Source organism: Apostichopus japonicus, chromosome 15 (assembly GCF_037975245.1).
Source record: "Apostichopus japonicus isolate 1M-3 chromosome 15, ASM3797524v1, whole genome shotgun sequence".
Taxonomy (NCBI): domain Eukaryota; kingdom Metazoa; phylum Echinodermata; class Holothuroidea; order Aspidochirotida; family Stichopodidae; genus Apostichopus; species Apostichopus japonicus.
Genome location: NC_092575.1, coordinates 24,912,889 through 24,934,069, shown reverse-complemented (window position 1 = coordinate 24,934,069; position 21,181 = coordinate 24,912,889). Strand labels below are relative to the sequence as shown.

At 37.6% G+C, this 21,181-nt stretch overlaps 1 protein-coding gene across 1 annotated transcript; it reads left to right on the top strand.

Moving 5' to 3' along the window:
* Positions 1-7: 7 nt before the first annotated feature.
* On the top strand, positions 8-20,694 carry LOC139981518 (salivary peroxidase/catechol oxidase-like). Its single transcript, XM_071993962.1, has 13 exons — positions 8-76; positions 2,149-2,177; positions 3,323-3,387; positions 4,575-4,740; positions 5,412-5,596; positions 6,194-6,352; positions 7,347-7,598; positions 13,381-13,760; positions 14,122-14,390; positions 15,941-16,108; positions 16,307-16,476; positions 17,765-17,879; positions 19,482-20,694. Exons 2-13 carry the CDS (start codon positions 2,155-2,157, stop codon positions 19,624-19,626), a joined length of 2,097 nt encoding a protein of 698 aa, XP_071850063.1. The 5' UTR covers positions 8-76; positions 2,149-2,154; the 3' UTR covers positions 19,627-20,694.
* The last annotated feature ends 487 nt before the right edge of the window (positions 20,695-21,181 follow it).

Here is a 21,181-nt window from a genome sequence, read left to right as displayed (position 1 = left end):
ATGCTTCAGATCAGCTTTTGACGCAGTGACTTGAACATTGCTGTTCGTGTAGTTCAATAACGCAGCAGAACTTGTGGTAAGTTTTCTCTCTATTTATACGACAGCATAAACTTTCTCACCTGTACAAAAAAATACCCTTTTTTTGTCTTGTTGTTTCATTTTTCAGTATTGAAACTGTCACTCCTGTAAGATTTTTATATATGTGTATAGAGCTGAATTAAGATAAAAGTGCTTCTTGCTTTATCCAGTGCAAAGAAACCGTTCATTTACCCGATACGGTTGGGGTAGGGTGTTGTTGGTAAAATACAAGCAACTGTCTAAACCGAAACCACCCTTTAAAGTTTCCAAATTGTTCCTCGATAAACGATATTATCAAGATGTATTTCTTACCTTTATCTTTATAGGACCCTTCGTGTTTCTCTCATTTATTCCCATTTTTTTTTTTTTTTTTGCTAATTTATTATGTTATATGAAGCAATGTTCATGAAACTTGTATGAATTAAGCAATTAAGGAGGTAAACAATTCAATTAGATGTAATCAAAATATAGGCTATGTTTGAACTTGGAGGAACGATAATCATTTTCTTATTTTCAAATAAATGACAACAAACCTTTAATCCACCTTTTACCGTCTTAGGCTCTGTAGCATATAGAAATATGAAGGAACCTAAAATGTCTCAATAAAATCAAAGCTTTATTTTTTGGAAAAAAAGTAATATTGTCAGTCATAAGTATAAGACAAATGTGACAATTATTTCATTGCTCATGAATACCTTTCCCCCACCGCCCCCACCCCCACCCACACCCTCCCCTTTTCCCCAACAAGTTTGAGTTATTGCAATGTAGTTGTATTTATGTCAAAGAGTGTTAGTTCTGACAAGTTACGGAGTAAGAAAGTGATGGCCGCTGGGTGTGGAAAATATATTCCGTCCGGCGGTGAAGCGAAGGTCGTTGGACAAATGGCGATTTGTTTTAATGAAATTCATAAAGTTTTAGGAAAGATAATTAACTATCTAGTCGGGAACTTATAAATTCTCGCCAGGCCGGTGAGGGCTTCAAGTGGTGGGGTGGTGGGCTAGCATTCCACAAAAATGTAACTTTTCGGTTTTGTCAGGTAAAAAACTGATGTCATGGGGAAAACAGTTGGTCTGAAAGCCGGTGGTGGGTGTTTCCACGAAATAATTTCATTTCTGTGTATGCTATGGTGGCCATCTCGAAATTTGGACGCTTCTTTCTTAAACATGTTACTGAACTTTAACGAATCATCTCGAATCCGACGTTTGTTCTCAAAATTCCGACATGTCAAATATGTCAAATATTCGTTGGTTGATTTCGAAATTTTGACATTTTATCAGGATTTTTACGTTGTTTCTCAAAATTATACATTAGGCCTATTATATATTTAATCAGATTTTATCTTTTAATCATTTTCAAGCTTCATTCGAAAATGTTAGTTTTTATAAGAAGAAAAAAAAAACTCGAAATATAGACATTTTATCTCACAATATTGGGGTTTCAGCTAAAAAAATGTGATGTTTTGCCATTTCATTCTCATGTATAATATGTTGATATCATATTTTTTTATTTTTTGTATATGCTATGGTGGCCATCTCAAAATTTGGACGCTCCTTTGTCAAAGTTTATAATTTTATCTGAAATTTAACGAATCATCTTGAATTCGACGTATTATCCATAAAATTGGAACGGTTCTATCTTGAATTTGTTATATTTCACCGTTTTACCTCTCCGATTTGACGCCGTATCAGATTCTCGATTGATTTATAGAGATTGTAAACTGAAATTTTTTATAATTTATCTCGAAATTTATTAATATTGTTATAAGAATTAGATAATGTGATTTGATTGTCCATTTGTTCATAGTTCAGTGTCTGCGCTCATAATCCTTACGCTAGGAGTATAGTTTATGGGAAATTCGAGACTATTTGTTTGAATGAACAGATTTTCTTGAAGGGCAAAACTTGGAGACTCTCCCCAGTCTTCGAATCCTACTTAATGTATTCATTTGCATACTTCGAAACGAAGAATATTTTACAGATCTCATATATGGATGACGCTACGAATTTCCCCATCTTCGAGTTTGTTTTCTCTTTCTTGGTCATTAGTATACTCTTTATGCTTTTATTTTAGCACACAATGAAGCCATTGCATTTGATTCGGTGAGTCAATGAAATGTTTTTTTTCTCGTATACTTGTATAAGTCGTTTTTTATCAAATTCTGACGACATAATCCATGGATGCACTGTTGGCGACGACAAAAGTAACAAAAAATTGGTTTCTATCATGAACTGTCGTTACTGTGTAACTTCCGTTTATGGCTTTAATATCTACCGCACAGAAAAAAATAGGAAAACACCTCTCAATATGTAGTTATGAGTAGACTTATATGGACTTCTTTATTTTGTTAACGTAAGAGGCACGACGTGGACCTGCCATAAAATAAACGGAAAAAAGAGCATTTGAACATAATGGCTTCCTGATTTACATGAGCCAAAAAGAATAACAAGCACAGCAAAGAAACATATGTGATTGCTTAATCATAATGACCAGCTTATACGCATGTCGATGTAAACTAATTTTGAATTTCATTTACATGATGAAAGAACATAATCTTTTACGCTACTATACATTTACTACAATGTTATTACACTTCTTATGAAAACTACTATAATTGTTCCATTTTCGTACTGAAAATGTGCCCATTTGTTATTTCAAAAGTCACATTTGGCTGAGAAATTAAGAAAAACAGAATGCCGTTTTGCCAAGAAATATTCAGATACTCGAATCTTCAGTACGGACAATCCATTTCGTCGGGATTTTTTAAGGTGATTGCGTGGTTGGTTTCTTCAAAATAAAGTCACATGTCAGCTTAAATTTTTTGATCGCCAATATGATTGATAATAAGGATTTGTTAAAATACTTAAAAATATGAGCATCTGCTTTCAGCTCGTTATCGGGAATTTGAGGTAAATTTTGAATGATTCGAATAACGTATTCCCTTGAAGCTTTCTTTTTATATTGAAAGTTTCGAATTGAGATGAGTACTAAACCCAAACAAGTTTTAACGTTCTGTAGAGCATCAGAGACAAATTATTTGCCACTAACACATTTCGATAAACTTAAAACAAAGTAAAAAAAAGTAAATTCGACAGTATTAAGTCGTCGGATGCAACAATGACAGAAATCAAAACCGACAATTAAACTAGCACACGCATAGAACCGTGACAATTTTTTCTCTCCAAAAGTTGCATTACAAACGATAGCAATATACAGTGGTAACTGTACACTTAATATTTCTTTATAGAATAACAGTTGTACCTGTCATGGTGCTGATTGGCTGTATCGGTATGACGTCAGGAGAGCTAATGGGTATGTACAGGTTTTTTTTTTCAGGCAGTTGGGGCCGTTTTCCAATGACAATACCAATCCATGCTGTCCTGTCATATCATGCTTCAAAGCACTCGTACTGTCAGTGTGAACAGTTCCTTGCCTTTCTCTGACAGGAAAGTAATATCCATACTGCTCATACTGTCCTTAAAGGCATTGAAGACTCGCCCAAACCGCGTGCAGCCATCTGAAAAAGTTAACTTTCTGTTGCTTGCAAGTGACGTTTTGTTCGTGTCGCTACAACATGCAGACAGTAATGAAACGTGATACCATTACCTTGTTATCTTTTATCTAGACCTGAGATGTCCATCGCTGCTATTATATGTACACTGTGTTGTGGTTATCGACCGTAGCTGCATGTACTGACTGTGCCCAATAGTGTCTAATTACCGACGGTAGCAATCCGTGTGTGTATTTTCTGGGATCGATGGTGGTGTCTAACACTTCTGTTACACCTCATGCGAAACTAGGCCAGATAACCGGCATGAGACGTTTCTTTGTGCGCGAGTCTTCACACCCTTTAAGAGTGCTTTGGAAAATCGGGACACGGAATTACAACACAGTAGAAAATATCCTAACTGGGTGGCCATGTTCAGTGTGTGTTGAGGCTGTACGACTTAACCTGACTCCAATTTTGCATAGATCTAAACCTCAAACATCATATTTAAAATAATTGACTGTTAATATTCTGTGACGTCCCAATTGTATTAGCTATATCTGATTTATGTTATTGATTATTTCGGTCCTCCAATATCTATTTATATATTGGTTATAACTTAAGAAAGAAATGCAAATGGTTATATATTTCATGGCTGATTCCCTTCATAGAAATTATCACCCGTTTGTATTTGATATGTTATCGGTACTGTCCTCTATCGATTTATCTTTGTTAATTTTGAGGGCGGGGCAGGGGGAGGGTAGGGGAGGCGACTCAGTTCATATCTATAACACTGTTCTACTATAACGACTTGGATTGTACATTGTACACCAAAGTGTGTTATAATATTAATAAAATTGACAAATAGCTAGGTTATCACTGCACAAGCCAATAATTTCACACGTTGATAGTAGTGGGAAGAGAGAATATCAAATATCGATCATAGTAGCTGAACTAAAAAGATGTAGACAAAAAATACCGTAAATTTAGTGTACCTTGCAATCATATATAGATTCTGAATACGGATGTCCAATGGCCCGTAGTCCGTACAAAGTGTTGGCAGCCTTCTCCAGGGATGAACATAGCGTGCATAGCATACACAAGCGACAGATAGCGGAATCGAGGACCGCCTTGGTACACGACATAGAAGCACTCTTTACCTGTCCAGACCCAGATTTGTAAGTACGCAATTACATTCATTCAAGAAAACGAATGAACAAACTTTTGGAGACAGATTAAGAACCATTTTTCTTGATGCTTTCCAATATTAACGTTCAAAACAATGCACGTTTCCCGTTTCATGTAAACTTGAGTTTTTCTTCATATGCAATTTGTTTGTTATTAATACTGCCGTGAAAATATCACAGGAGAATGTCTAATCGATATACGAAATGTTGAGAATGGAATCCAAACTGAATTAATCGCTCTCTGACATTGACATTGACTCCGGATAGAAAAATCTTAGACGGTGTTTTGATTTGATCAATATTTGTAATCAAGATGAAACACAGAAGGTTTTACAAACCTTTGAATAAACACGCCAACAACACACTCACCCTAACTGTTAACAATACTCCTTAACAATTGAATTCTTCTGAGGACATGGTGGTTCTTTTCAAATGACGTCTGGGGACTTTGAATTCCTTTGTTCACGTCCTCAGTCGGAGTATACAAAGAAAGAACAAGAGAAAAGTGCACACACACACTACTTTAAAGGGTATTGTTCGGAATTCTTCTGCTCTGTCTAAGCTCCTTCCCTTATATATCCCCCTGCCGTCTAACATAAATAGGTAAAACCATTTAACTAAGTGTTTGCTGAAATCTTCTTGTTTTGTTTATCTATTTACAGGGAAGAACTGGCAGCAAAATTACAAGCGTACAACAGCATCGTTGATTTCCGCAATTCCAACATCAAATGCAACGAAAGCTCACCTTTCCGCACTATTAATGGAGAATGTAATAACTTAATGAATCCTGCCCTTGGCCGTTCCAACACGCCTTTTATCCGACTGATAAGAGCAAACTACGCCGACGGTTTGATATTTTCTTCCTTTCCGTGATTTCATGTACAGTAGCACATTGCTGCCACTTGTATAAGATATTTTCCTCAAAAATATAACAAGATATAGTTTCGTCACGGCAGCTACACCCTTCCTCAGTAGAAATTTGATCGGTTTCATGTTTCTAATATTAATGTTCAAACATAAAAATTCCCCCCCCCCTCCCCTCCAAAAAAATAATAAATAAATAAAATGCCCAAAAAAAAGCAAAATCAAAAACAGGAATAAGTCCTAAGTTCTGTAAGAGACAAGAATTGACTGTGTTATTGAACCGACTGTGATCAACGAGTTTCATCTATAAAGATATAATTCACTCAATTTGCTAGTGTTTATCCTTCTGTTAGCTATCTATTTCTGGTTACGCCATTGTATGCAGCAGGTTATTCTGAAACATAAATACAAAATTGGTTTATATGTGAATGTGCATATAAAATTTAAAAAACATAAATAACTAGAGAAAGATGTGCAATATTATAATAATTGAATGAATTCTCGTCTCCGTGATTCCAAATTCTTTATTATAAATAATTTAGCTTACCTTATTTTACACTATACTTTGCCTCAAAAACAGGTGTATCTAAGCCACGCGAATTTTCAAAGACCGCTCGTGAAGTCTCCGATGAGTTTGTATGCACTGATTCGAGACTTTCCAAGTTTGATGTGACTGAGCTCTTAGTTCACATGGGTCAGTTCATCGACCATGATTTGGCTCTTATTACGACTTTAGACGGTAAGAGAGAGGTCGAGAACGCTATAAAAAGACAACTATTGTTAGGAAAATATTTTGCTATGCTATAATTCCACGTCACGTCTCAATGCACTTGTACTGACAGTATGATCAGTATGAATATCATGTTTCTATCTGATAAAGGTTAGGAACTCTCTGTACTTTCAGTACGAGTGCTTTGAAGCATGATAAGAGAGGAGAGTATGCAGTGGTTATCGGCATATAGAGGAAATTGTCCCAACTGACATGAGGAGGGGGAAAATATAACTCATGAATATGTATGTTATTTCGTCTTATTTCAAGCAATCAATAATAGCTAAATGAAATGTACCACAGACGAAAATAAGTGCCACCATGCACAACAAAATATAAAGAACCACGCACAGATTCTCTTGTTGTTGTTGTTTTTTTGTTTTTTCTATAACTAATGCTGTTTGCTATACGAATCAACCAAGAGGTATTTAGATTTAAAGCAACCGTGCATACACTCAGCATTTTATTAATTGATGACGGTAAATTCAATGTGTGTACATTGCCAAACTATATGAGAAATATATCTATATTTAATAAGCGAAAACCGTTTGGTATCATGTATAATTGTTTACTATCTTTTGGTTATTTTTGTTGAGCTCTTTTAAAACAACGAACTTTCCACAAATTCTTTCTATGGATATATTATGTACACAATGGAAAGATGAGCTGACGCGATGAGTGAAAAATCTTGCGTGTTGCAAGTTCTGGTATCACACACACACAGGTGTGTTTTACATTTAGACCGAGGACCCCATTGTTTTTCAATTGTGCAAATCCATGTACCATAACCTTAACAATACCCCATAACAATAGAATTCTTTCAAGGACGTGGTGGTTCTTTAGAAATCACATCCGAAGGTTTGGAAGTCCTCGGTCAGAATACAAAACAAGTGCACACACAAACATACACACACAAGAAAATATATAATGAGCTGATAATAATTTACTTTCTATCGATTTTCAGTGGGGTGCACCTGCGAAGAACAAGAAGGTTGCCTGCCGATCCCGTGCAAACCTGATGATGAGGTATGCGGCACTCGGCAATGTATTCGATTTGAGAGGTCTGTGCCTGTTTTGTCTCCTAACGTAGACTGCAAAAGACGAGGGGACGACTTGGATCTTTCACGTACGACCATGAATGGAATTACATCTTTCTTGGATGGTTCAAATATCTATGGAAGCACAGACGAAAGAGCAAGTCTGTTAAGAACAAATAGTGAGTATTTCTGTTATGGCTTTTCCGATGCCATTCATGGTTTTGTTTTATAAGTGCATACGCTTTTACATGCACTGTTTCTTAGGCGCGTAGCCAAGGAGGCGAAGGGGGCGACCGCCCCCCCCCCCCCCCTGAGCATATATTTTTGTATACTTTAATGAAATCGCTAGTAATTTCAAGCTTAGATGCAACTTAAAAGGCCTGGGAAGTGCCATTTCCAGCGATCTGGGAGGCATTTGCAGCCAAAATTTTCTTGTAGATAGTTCTCAATGCAGGATCTATGGCTCTGACAGTTTGCCTACAGGTTCACCCCTCCCTTGGCAAATTCCTGGCTACACGCCTGCTGTTTTTAATGGAATTTAGGCTACGTATACGGATACAAACAAATAAAAATCTCAAAGTTAAGCAAAGTTAAAGTGAAATTATCGTTTAAATGGTGAGCCGGTATGTACGCTCCCTTGATCATTCTTAACTCCGTTCAACAAGTAAGTGATATATTTAATTACACACCTGATGTTTGAAATACACAGTCATTTAATGACTCTGGGTATTTATAATAATGTCATATAAAACAGAAGACAACCTTACACTAAAGTAACTCTAAAGACAGGAAATAGCAAAACTGAAAACAGCTTTAAAGAACAAAGAAAATGGAGAGGAACAACGTTATGCACTATAGCAATGAAGATACGAACACCATAGAGATGCTACACTGGTAGAGGGATATGAACTATAGTTAGTTTAGTTTAGTAGAAAAAAGGATCAGGAGGGACACTTAAGTCCCCATCAAGAACCCTATAGAGAGAGGGGAAAAACTGAAGACACAAACACTCAGACCCGATTACAATGCTTAAAGTGCTTGTCCAAAGCATTCTTAAACCCATTGACACTACTTGCAAGTGCAACTTTCTCAGGTAAACCATTCCACTCATTCACAACCCTATTAGAAAAAAAAAAGCTATGCCGAATATTAATCCTACTATGTGACTTTTGAAGCTTAAGACAATGATCTCTAGTACAACTACTGTTAGCAAACATGAAAAAGTCGGTAAAGGATAAATTTTCGAAACCATACACAATCTTGAAAAACTGGATCAAGTCCCCACGTAACCTCCTAAGCTCCAGTGTGGTGAGATTCAACAGTTGTAACCGCCTATAATAAGGAACCCTCTTTAAGGAACTAATCATCCTAGTAGCCCTCCTCTGGACCTTTTCAAGTACTTCCTTATCCTTAGCAAAATAAGGGTTCCAAGCCTGCGCAGCATACTCCAGATGAGGCCTAACCAACTGCTTATTAAGCCTAACTACTATGTCCTCTTTCAGAAAACTGAAGTTCCTCTTAATTGATCATACCTAAAACCCTATTACCTCTTTTAGCAGCATCAAGACAATGTTTAGAAGGTTACAGAGATGAGTCAATGTAGATACATAGGTCTCTTTCAACAGAGACCTCCTGTAACCCCACACCATTAAGATTGTATGTAAACTTTTGGTTACTAATACCAATGTGCATTACCTTACATTTATCGATTTATTATTTATCGATTTATTAAGAAGCATTTGCCACCCCTGAGACCAGGAAAAAAATCTTATCCAAATCCGCTTGAAATTTCTCAGAATCGCTCTTGGAAGAGACCTCAGAATACAATTTGGTGTCATCAGCAAACTTCTTAGCTGTACACAAAATATCTCCGTCGATGTCATTTACATAGGCAACAAACAACAAGGGACCTAATACAGACCCTTATGGAACCCCACTAATAACGTTCTGCCAAGAAGAAGCACAGCCTTTAATTACCACCCTCTGTTCCCTATTACCAAGCCAATTCCCGATCCAAGACAGTAAATTCCCTATGACACCCATGCTCAGCCTAAGTAATAGCCGCTAGTGGGGAACTTTATCAAAGGACTTCTGGAAATCCAGGAACACAACATCTACAGACTTATGCTATGTAGTGAGCTTGTTACATCTTCCATAAACTCAAGGATATTAGTGAGACAAGACCTTTTTTTTTTTGACAAAAGCCATGTTGAGACACTCTGATCAAAGACTGACTGCTGAAGTGACAGACCATAGACTTTTTAACAATAGACTCCATGACCTTACAAACTACACTAGTGAGACTAACGGGCCTATAATTACAGGGCTTAGACTTATCACCCTTCTTGAAAATTGGGGTAATATTAGCACACCTCCAGTCCCTAGGAACATAACCTTCGTCCATAAATTTACTAAAAACCAACGAGAGTGGAACGCAGAAATGGTGTGCAAAAGTCTTCAACAAATACGGATGGATTGCATCCGGTCCAGAAGCTTTAGAAACATTTAGACGAAGCAGCTCCTTTAAGACAACCTCATCCGGAAATAAGACCGTATCCAGTTTAGGCCTATCACTGCCCCCCTGAAAATCTGGAATACTACTCGTATCTTCCCTTGTGAAAACCAAATAGTTGTTCAAAAGATCTGCAAGATCCTGACTATCAATAACTATATTATCAGCCTGTGGTGCCCTTAGAGAAACAATTGCATCTTTAACTTTCTGCTTTGACCTGACATAAGAAAAGAAGGCCTTTGGGTTATCCTTAATTTTTAGGGCAATGCTTTTTTCGAAATTCAATTTTGCATCAGAGACTAAGCATTCTACCTTCAGCTGATGAATTTTGAACTTGGCCAAAAGAGATTCAGATTTAGTCCTCCTAAACATCTTCCACATTCTACGTTTTTGCCTAATTGCACATCTAACATTCTCATTCATCCAGTGAGGCATACTGCTTTTACGACGACGATTCTTCCACGGAACATGATTTTCCATAATGATCTTTAATTTTTCAGCACAACAAATCCAAGATTGAGAAGCGCTCATATCTCTAAACAAATTAATCCAATTTGTACCCTTTAGTAAAGTTTCAATTGCCTCTGTATCTGATCTCGAAAAATCAGGAACTTTTTTATTCCTAACAGAATTTACGACTTTGCAAACAACATCAAAAGCTAGTATATCATGATCACTAGTTCCTAGTTTTCCTAGACCCGTCAAATCAACAACATTGCTTGGATTAGAACTCAAAACAAGATCCAGGATGTTATCCCCCCCCCCCCACCTAGTAGGGAAAGTAACATGTTGATGTAAAAAGCAATCTTGCAAAACATCTAGAAAATTACTACCCTTCCTACTACTAGAACTATCTATCCAAGTAATGTCAGGAAAATTAAAGTTGCCCATTATAACAACATCACCTATAGCAGCCTTTGTAATTGAATCAAACAGCACGACATCATTTTATCATCGCTGCTTTTAGGAGAGCGGTAAACAACGCCCACAGTGATAACGTCCCTTGACCTCTTGGAGTTGTTTGTGGACAACTCGCACCAGACAGAATTAACAAAAGCCCCTTGCAACTGAGATTTCTCAACACTTACAATGTCATCCCTAACATACAATAAAACTACCCCACCAACCCCATTATGAGTATCCCTTCTGTCCTGACGATACACAACATACCCCGGGTGAGAAACCTCAGCACTATCAATGTCCTCCCTTAACCAAGATTCGGTGATACCAAACACATCCGGTTTCAGATCCTCAAGAAGCACAGTAAATTCAGCAAAATTTTTACGAATACTTTTAGCATTGGTAAAGAAAATTTTCAGCTTATCCCTGAAACTATGTACCTTAGCATGCCTCCTAAAGTTAGAACTATAACTATCACTTTTCTTGCTTGCAAAACAACTATAATTGCCTCCACTAGGAACATAATCCTTATCCAAAATTATTCCTGACCTCATCGCCCCCAATTTAGATTAAACATAGCTGTTCAACAGAGTAATTCACCATCCTACCAAACAACGAGGCCCCAGTATTAGCTAAGTGCAAACCATCCCTGGCGAACAAATCCCTTCTACCCTGGATAGATGACCACATGTCATCAAATGTGAAGCCGAAGTCGGCACACAGACTATACAATAAACCATTCAAAGTTTCAATCTTTTCTGACAGAACCTTGTTGTCAAATCTTGGCAACAAACTACATATGACAACTTTAGCCCGAGTTGATGCTAGTCGACACATCAATTCGTGGTACCTAGACTGAATAATGTTTTGTGACTCTTTCTGCACATTATTAGTGCCTACCTGGACCACAACCACCTCCTCATCTGACACGATTTTGTTTACCCTTTTACTGACATCCTGGATTTTAGCACCTGGCAAACATACCCTGACCCTTTTTGCTTTATCCGCCCTGCAGAACTCTCGATCTACATACCGTACTAGTGAATCCCCACACAATACCATTCTTCCTTTCGACTTCTCCTGTCCCCACTGACCGCTGTTTGCAACCACACTACCATCTTCTATCACATCACAATCACCACGCACTTCGTCCACTACTAGCCACTCACTATTTCTCTCCTGGGAGACTTCATTCCCATCATCAACGTCACTCAACTCCTCCACAGGTAACACGTCAAATCCATTACAAGTTGGAACAACCTCGCAACAATCCCTTTCAGCAACTGCACTACTCACAGCCCTACTATTCCCGACTTCCGTCCATACACAACTACAGCTATTCAATAGCTCCTCTAATTCCTTAACTTTCACACGCTTATCGCAAACAAACCCAATAGCTTCACTAGACGCTGATTTAAAATCACATTCCAAGCCAGAAATCTCAAACTCGTTCCACATATTACACGTATCACAGCAGACTAAACAATCAGGCACAGCCATAACGAAAATACTAAGTCAAAGAAAAACCCGGGGAACACAGAAAATCGAGCAGCTTAGGCTAAACAGAGACTATACACTAACCGATAGGATACACTGACGTTACAGACCTAAAACAACGGACAACACTGAAAGAAGACGAGAAACAGCACAGATTGAACACATAAACATGCAGAATGACAGGAACAGACAATAATAACGAATACACTAAGGCACAGAAAAACCCGCGAACACGGAAAAACGATACTCACGATTAGCAGCTTAGGCTCAACATCGACTATACACTGAACGATAGGATACACTGACGCCACAGACCTTAAACCACGGACAGCACTGACACAAGACAAAAAAACAGCACAGAATGAACACAAAAACAGGCGGAATGACAGGAACAGACAAAAAATAACTCCAAATAAACTCTAAACAACAAAACGAATCACAAGGTGTTTTGATGAAAAAAAAAATGATCCCAGAAATCCCAAAAATGAACGAATTGCAACAGCTTCGAAAAAGTACGTGTGTACGCTTCAACGACCATACTTTGTTTTTTGAAAGTTGTCTCGTCATTTCTTCATCACAAATATCATGACGTATAAATTATACTTTATGGTGGGCTAGGATGTATGTTTCCACTCTTTGCATTTTTCGCGCATTGCATTTCGGGTCACCAGCAATTTTCGGTCACAAGCACTGTTTGGGTCATAACAAACTTTGGGTCACATTTTTTTTTTCGTGTAAAAATAATTTGGTCTCAAAAATTTGGTCCGAAAAAATGTTGGTCAAAAAAAACATTGGCGTCACAAAACTAGTTTTCTAGGTACAAACAAATTTTTGGATAAAAAAAATTGCTCCGTTTTTTTTTTCATTTTGTCTGAACATAGAGACGTCGGAATATAGGGATGCCACCATATATATATATATATATTTATATATATATATATATATATATATATATATATATATATATATATATATATATATATATATATATATATAATGTATTCAATTATAGATATGCACAGTCAAAAGAAACATTATCTTTACACAAATAGATAATGGATTAATGCTAACTGAGGAGCTGTCTGCCGGTCGTATCCAGTTATTGCCATCAGATGACGGCAACGAGGAATGCGAAGCTGTTAATAATCAGAAACCTTGTGGTAGAGCTGGCGATATCAGGGCAGCAGAACAGCCCGTGTTAACAGCCTTGCACACCATCTTCGTCAGCGAACACAATCGAATCGCACGTGAGCTCAGTCAGATCAACCCTGGATGGGATGATGAGAGGTTGTACCAAGAGGCGAGGAAAATTGTGGGAGGCATTCTGCAAAATATAGTATATAGGGAATGGCTCATTCCTGTACTTAACAAGGATATTGTAGACAAGTACAGGATCAATATACTGGAAGGGTATGCTGGATATAACGCCACCGTGAGTATAGCTTCAATGCTCGGTATGGGATTTTGTCTCGGACTGGAATATTTCTTTCATGATATTTTTTGGAACACTTTTTTAACGTTGGCATTTGGGCTTGGGTCTCATGACATTAGAATAAAGGCTTGTAATACATTATCATATCTAGTATTAACCAAATATGGTAAGTTTAATTAACATTTTAGACTCAGATAATAATACATTTCCGTTTGTAATTTTTTTTTTTTGCTAAATGCGACACGACATCTGGCAGGACTGATATATACGTATGATGCATTTGGTACATTTCTAAAGCAACGGGAAACGGGGTTTAAACAATGACGCATCTTGTCTTGAACATATGCTATTCTCTTTACAGATTGACCCATCGATAAGCATTGATTTTGCAACGGCTTTTTTTCGATTCGGCCATTCCCTTGTTCCGCAAAATCTTAGAAGGCTCTCACGAAATTTCAAAGGCCTTCAAGGGGTACAACTATCAAACGCTTTTTTCAACGGAAAGATATTGCGGGATCTTGAGAGAGGCAGTGTGCTGTCCATTATCAACGGGGCGTTGAACCAACGTTTGCAAGCGGTAGACAGCCATTTTAGCAAGTCAGTTCACCTTGAACTGTTTCAAAATTCAACGTAAGTGAAAAGAAGGGAATTTACGAATGTAAAAGTTTGCATATATGCTAAAATGGCAAGTGCGCACAAAACAAGTTCAGGTTGCAACTTCAGTTTTCATCGTAACGGTACTTTCATTTATGCAGAATATTACCATTAGAATAGCAAGTATTTCTTCCTGCTATATGTATAAGGGTAGTTGGTTTCTCGGAGCTCAAACAGAGGATGTTAATGGATAAACGCTTTGGAGGTTAATTAAAGTTGGCACGCGCTTATAGGAAGCATACACATGACAAATTCACGATGGAAAAAAGCCCATGTTGATTTTTTGTGATGATGTATTCTTGGAAATCACATGAAATTGTCATTGTTTGATGAAGTGGCGTGCGCAAAAAGGAAGAGGGGGGGGGGGGGAATTCCCCTACTTTCCATGTCAGTCAGGAGATTTTGAAAATTCAGCCGGGCAAGAAGTGCATCACATGCAACTGGTTTAAGCCTCGTTATCAACCACACACCAAAAAAAAAAGAATGCCCCCGTTGACTGTATATTAAATCTTTTTTTGGCGGAAGAGCCTCGGGCCCCCTAAAAGGGATTTCGGCTTCAACGACCCTTCAACTGGCCCTTCCATGGCCCTTGACTTTAGTCATTCGGTGGATTTTAGAATTCGGGAAACTTTTGAAATTCTGTGCACAGGTCAAGTTGAACCGGCCGCCCCCCCCCCCCTCCCCCACCACCCCCCTCCCCACCTGATTCCTTCCTAATCTGTTCACTTGTAAATGTTGATCATTATATATATGATAGAAAATAATAATAATTCATAGAAAATTAAAAATCTGGTGTAATCCATGTATGTTTGATCTCTTGAGTAAGGCAAAGTATGTCACCAAAAACAGAACTAGTATTGTCGATACAGGTGACAAACGCCTACAGTGGAATTACGACCTTCCTTACCGGTTTCGAACCTCTGGACATACAATCAGCGTCCATAGCCTAGTGGTTAGGGTGTCCGCGTACAGAGCGGAAGGCCCGTGGTTTGAATCCCGGTGGAGGCTGAAAGTTTTTTCACTGTTCTTGATTTTCCAACTCATTACGATTTTCAGTTATATATATTCATTTGCCTTTGTCCTTTTCCTCCATTGCATTAACATAAAGTCTGTTCAAAGTATCTCTTTCGAGATCCGGCTTTAGGAATCACAAATGATTTCGAGTTGATTAGCATCGTGTTTGATTTCTAGAGTAAGGCAAAATATGTCACCAAAAACAGAACTATAGTATTGTTCGATACAGGTGACAAACGCCTGCAGTGGAATTACGACCTTCCTTACCGGTTTCGAACCTCTGGACATACAATCAGCGTCCATAGCCTAGAGGTTAGGGTGTCCGCGTACAGAGCGGAAGGCCCGTGGTTCGAATCCCGGTGGAGGCTGAAAGTTTTTTCACTGTTCTTGATTTTCCAACTCATTACGATTTTCAGTTATATATATATATATATATTTATGTATATTTATGTATGTATTCAATTTGATTGGACCTTGTCACATTTAACGTTCTGCATATTCATTTTCGGTAGCTTTGCATTGGACCTTATCGCACTTAACATTCAACGTGGGCGGGATCATGGACTACCCAGTTACCTGGATTACAGAAAGTTCTTCGGTCTGAGCGATGTCAAATCATTTGAGGATTTAAAAGCAATCAGTCGTCCTGAGGATGTTGAAGTCTTCAAAACTGTATACAGGTTTGAAAATATGTCTTTCATACTACGTTGACTATAGTTTGATTTCATGAAGAACATGTCAACTAGTTATTGCTAACACGCCATTCTAGAGGCACCGTGCGACTGTTGAGCACTGTCATAGCTGACATGCTATTACTATGTACGTGTATTTCTCATAAACATCGCATCTAAGAACTTTGAAATGTTTATCCAATCCAGTTCAGTCGAGGAAATCGAGCCCTTCGTCGGTATGCTTGCCGAAAATCACCTCCCAGGTGCACTGGTCGGGGAAACTCTTGCCAACGCTCTTGGGTTACAGTTTCACAACTTGAGATACGGCGATAGGTTTTACTTTGAAAACGCAGAGAAACCACAGGCGTTTACTAATGGTACGTTTTGGATGTATGTCCATTAATTTTACGGTCTTCCGCCAATTCCTGAATGAACAATTTGAAATGGATGGGATGTAGGAAACAGAAAGGAATGTAGCCCTTATCTACAGAAGAATTCCTTCCGCCTCCCTACCACCTCCCGCACCTGCCTTCCCCCTTTCCCATATGTAGCTCTCTAGATGTATACGGACAGCCGATCCTTCAGGATGGAAACATTTATTTGTTAAAACAAACCGCTTAAGTAAGCTAAAAGACCAACAGACCAAAGAGTCAGTGGCTTACAAATACAAATGCCAGACAGAAATTTGTCAACAGAAGGAGGCAGCTGGCCAAAAGACAGAATGAGACTTATAGTAAAACCGAGTAGCTTGACTTCCACCGGGGGCTCCCTGAGACCTGGTACCACCATTCCATTGTATACCTTCCTAAACTAGAATCTACCCCAGTGGCTGTGCTGCCCCCCCCCCCTCCCGTCGCCCTCGGAGGGGTTTAACTCACAAGTCCTCTTGCACCGGGATCCTTAAAAGAGGGACATATAAGTAAAGAGATGACCCAATTTGAATTTCTAAAGTAAACGAAGCCTGCGCAGATGTACAAGGCTTGACTGTGACGTTATAATATTATTGATGTTACTTTGGGACATTGCTTAGTAAATTATTTCTCACATATATAAGGATATGTTTGATCTGAGTATTATCAATATAAATTTAACACGGTTGACTCATGTGATAACTAAGTATTTTTCTATGATAAGGTATAACCCTCCATGTTTTACCTATAGTTGGGATGTTTGTTAAAGTATAGTTTTGCTGTTAAAAGTAATTCCAATGCATCATCGGATAATATCCTCAGAATGTTTGATACTTATCAGTATGCTTGAGCCTATAGAAAACGAGTAGATAAAATCCCCAATTTCGAATGAAGAGCACTGTTTTTACTGATTCTCCACTTAGCGCACCATTCTTTAAGGAGTAGTGGTAATCCTTTGAAGAAAAATCAATACTGGTTTTAGTTAGAATACCTATAGACTGTCACCGAATTGACTGAAGTTGATCTTTTGATTCTTATTGTAGAGAATGCTATCAAAGTCTATAGACAACAGACAAGTTTAAGGCAGACTTACGGAGTCCCGGCGGCATTGAGAATGCAATTAGGTGGGACATCTGATCATTGAAAGTAGCATTAATTTTCCAATATTTGAGTTAGGAGGAGAGCAGCCTTCCCCCTTCCTCTCTATGAAAAGCCTTTTATTTCACATTATTGTATTTTGATTTCCTTATTTTAGCTCAAATAGATGCCATCGGGCACGTGTTATTTTCTCGTGTAATTTGTAACAACATCCAAATTCTGAGAATCCAACCGTGGGTATTCAGAATGAAGACTGACGCTTCTTTGGACAGGTAATGTTCCAACTAAGCTTACATTAAGATAAAACCTTAAAAGGACAACACAGAGTATACATATACATCTTTGACTAATGTAAAAGAACATATACTAAGCATCCTGGTGAATTTTGCACGCGGCTGTTATTTCCCGTTTTCTAGATATTGGTATAATAGTTGAGACTGTCGCAGTTTTGTTCCGACTTGAAGCAAAGAGTTGTGATGTTATAGTTGCACTCGAAATACATATATTAATTTAGATTGGAATTAACACAACATGTGGTCCGTGATGTAATCATGACGAACGTTGTTCAAACATTTTAGGTAACTTGAGATTAAAAGATTGTTTTGGCCCGATTCTGTACCTGGAACTTGGAAACTTGAAAACTGCGATATAAATTATAGGAATATTGGTTACTTTGGAAGTGCCCTGTATCAATCCATTATTGTTCGTATAGACATGGAAGAACAAATCGAGTATCGAAAGAGCAATGATATAAGAAGATCCATCCAGCCATCCATTTATCCACAAGCAAAAGGGTATATCATTGTTAGTGTAGACTTTATCTAAGGACGATGTGCGCATTCGTTAGTGGGCAATACCTTGATGAAATGGCTTCATGGAACAGCAATGTTAGTTTAGGCTATCACTGCTATAGTGTACGCAATACATTGATGGTTTGTTCACTGGAAGAATATTGTTAGTGCAATTTGATATGATTGTATTACTGTTAGCGTAGGTAATCAATTGAGGATTCGATCACTTGAAGAACCGTAGAAAATATATGGTGACCAATGAGGGATCACTCTTAGCGTTAAAATTTACGAAAGGATTCATCATCACCTTGAATACTTACGAGAATGAAGTTGTATGAGTCACTCAATTAAGAAACAACCACACGGTACTGGTGTTAGTCCCTTTTCATTCGGACTGTCACAGTACTGTATATCTATATGCACAGTATGGCTAGCAATGCCTCACAAGTGTGGATAAAAACTTTACAATGAGGCTCTACGGTCAATGTGATCTGTTTTATAGGAGTCAGATAACAGGAGACCGGAGAATGAATAATTAGGAGGCTAAATCGCAGATCCTTTAAACAATTGATATGATACAGTTTGCTAACACAGACGCTCTTGTTTGCTTGTTTATATATTAATATTGATCTTGTTTGCTTTCTGGGTTATTTGCTGGCAAATAATTGCTCTTTTTCCTTGTTTCCTTGTTAATTGATCTCGTTTACCTTTCATTTTAATTCAATTTGAGTTTTTCTTGTTTCTCAGTGACAGTTAATCGATTGATCTATGTATTGCTTACTAATACCTACTTAATTGGCTTGCCTATAGTAGTCTGCATATTTCTTGCCTGCTCGATTTATCCCTTGGTTGACTTCTTGAGAAACAACAATTATGGTTAGCTTGCTCATCTTCCTTGCTCATATCGCTTTCTTTCTTGCCTTTTGTACTCGCTTGCTTGCATTCAGGATGCCCTGTTTATATATCTTGATATGAATAAGAATATTGTATTGTTTGTTTGAATTTATAATTACTTCATCTAATGTTGTCAGATCGCAAAGAACAGTCAGACACATATAGATATTATATAAATATTGCTTTCAGACGGCTAATCTCAATTCGTCCGCCGCTGGGGCTTACTTGGAACAGCGTGGCGATCGACAACAGACGCGTGAGCTGTGACGACTTCGACAAGATTCCGATGTTAGATCTGACCCCTTGGACAGAGAACGCAGATATTCTTGGTTAACCACTTTAGTTCATTTGAACTTTAAGTGACTAAGATACAAGAGTCAGAATAAGTTTGGCTAACATTTTCTTAATTTATATTAATATATTTAATGTTTCAGTTTCTTTCGATTTTGTTCATATTTTACAACAGTTGAATATATATTGATATATATATATATATATATATATATATACATATATATATATATATATCTATCAATATATAAATATATATTGATATATTGATATATATATATATATATATTGATAGATATATATATATGTGTGTGTGTATACTCCTCCATCGCTTGCTTAGTGTATACGGAAGCTGAAAAGCATTTAGATTATTTGATTTCACTTAAATAAGAAAGGTGTCAGGGGCAGAGGCAAGACTTTAAAAAAGGAAGGTGTATGTGAACAAGAAGTTGTTGAAATCTCTCGGTTAAGGGGTCTTGGTTTTAATGTTTAATGTGAAATGCGCTTGTTGAAACATACGGTGGTTATAGCAGTAATCAGCTTTACGCGCAAGGTGTTGCAACAAAAAATATTTGTTAGGTTTGTGGGGCGTTGAAAATGGGTAGGGGTGAGAAGGCCACCACCTAAATACACCGTGTTATTGACATCATCATAACACCCACCAAACTTATCAACACTAATTATAATTCGCGCTATGTTAACTTTAAATGAAAACCAAAAATATTCCTCGCCCAAGATTTAATTGACATTACATTGGGTTTTTTTTTCATCTTATTTTCTTTCTTAAGTGAATCTGTTCCTTCGTTTTAGGTGTTGGGAACAAGATGTTATTCTGTGCATGTTAATCATATTCTCTAGCAGATTGCTAAGAACTTTCAAACAAAAGAAGAACAAAAGATATGTTATTATTGTTAATCAACCTTATTATGTTACAACATACGATTCAGTTCTGTATGTTTTGAACCAAATGTATTGCTACTTACGAAACAATGTTAGCAATGATAAACACGTTGATATCATATCTTACATTTGAAAGTTTCTTTCCGATCTGTTGTGAAAAATAAACAAACTGCTGAGAATTAATGAAAATTTGCATTTCCTCAATTTTGGGTTCTGTTTTCATTTCATGTAATTGTATGGCAGTCTGGATTTTGATGACATTAAACGCAACGGTAGGGGGAGGGGGTCATCAAACCCTAGCTCAAACTTACACACAGAGCGGTCTCACTGAAAACAAAAATGTCAAAACGTACATTTATTTGAAAAGAACGAAAGCGAATTCTTAAAGTATGTTTTTGCCATCCTCCGGTTTCAATCATTTGATATTATACAACACATTAAGTTCAATCATCAAACACACCTATAGTCAGTGGCACTTCGTTCGGGCATGCGTATTGCGATTCGTTGCATATTCATATCGGTTGCTGTATCGAATATAAGGTGTATATCCTCGGCTCATCCTACCCTTCATCCATCCTCGCCATGACTAGAAATTCAAACAAACACAAAACAGAGGTAACCTGCACTTTTAAGATGAATTTTATAGCGGGAAGGCTTTGGTTGATCTGATCCAACGATCTTCCGTCGAAGTTTATTGG

What these genes read in the sequence shown, in the direction of transcription:
- LOC139981518 (XM_071993962.1), top strand. Translation starts at nt 2,155, where the DNA reads ATGAAGCCATTGCATTTGATTCG. An exon ending in GTCTTCAAAACTGTATACAG is followed by an intron (nt 16,109 to 16,306) that starts GTTTGAAAATAT and finishes TATCCAATCCAG; the next exon opens with TTCAGTCGAGGAAATCGAGC. An exon ending in ACCACAGGCGTTTACTAATG is followed by an intron (nt 16,477 to 17,764) that starts GTACGTTTTGGA and finishes TCCTTATTTTAG; the next exon opens with CTCAAATAGATGCCATCGGG.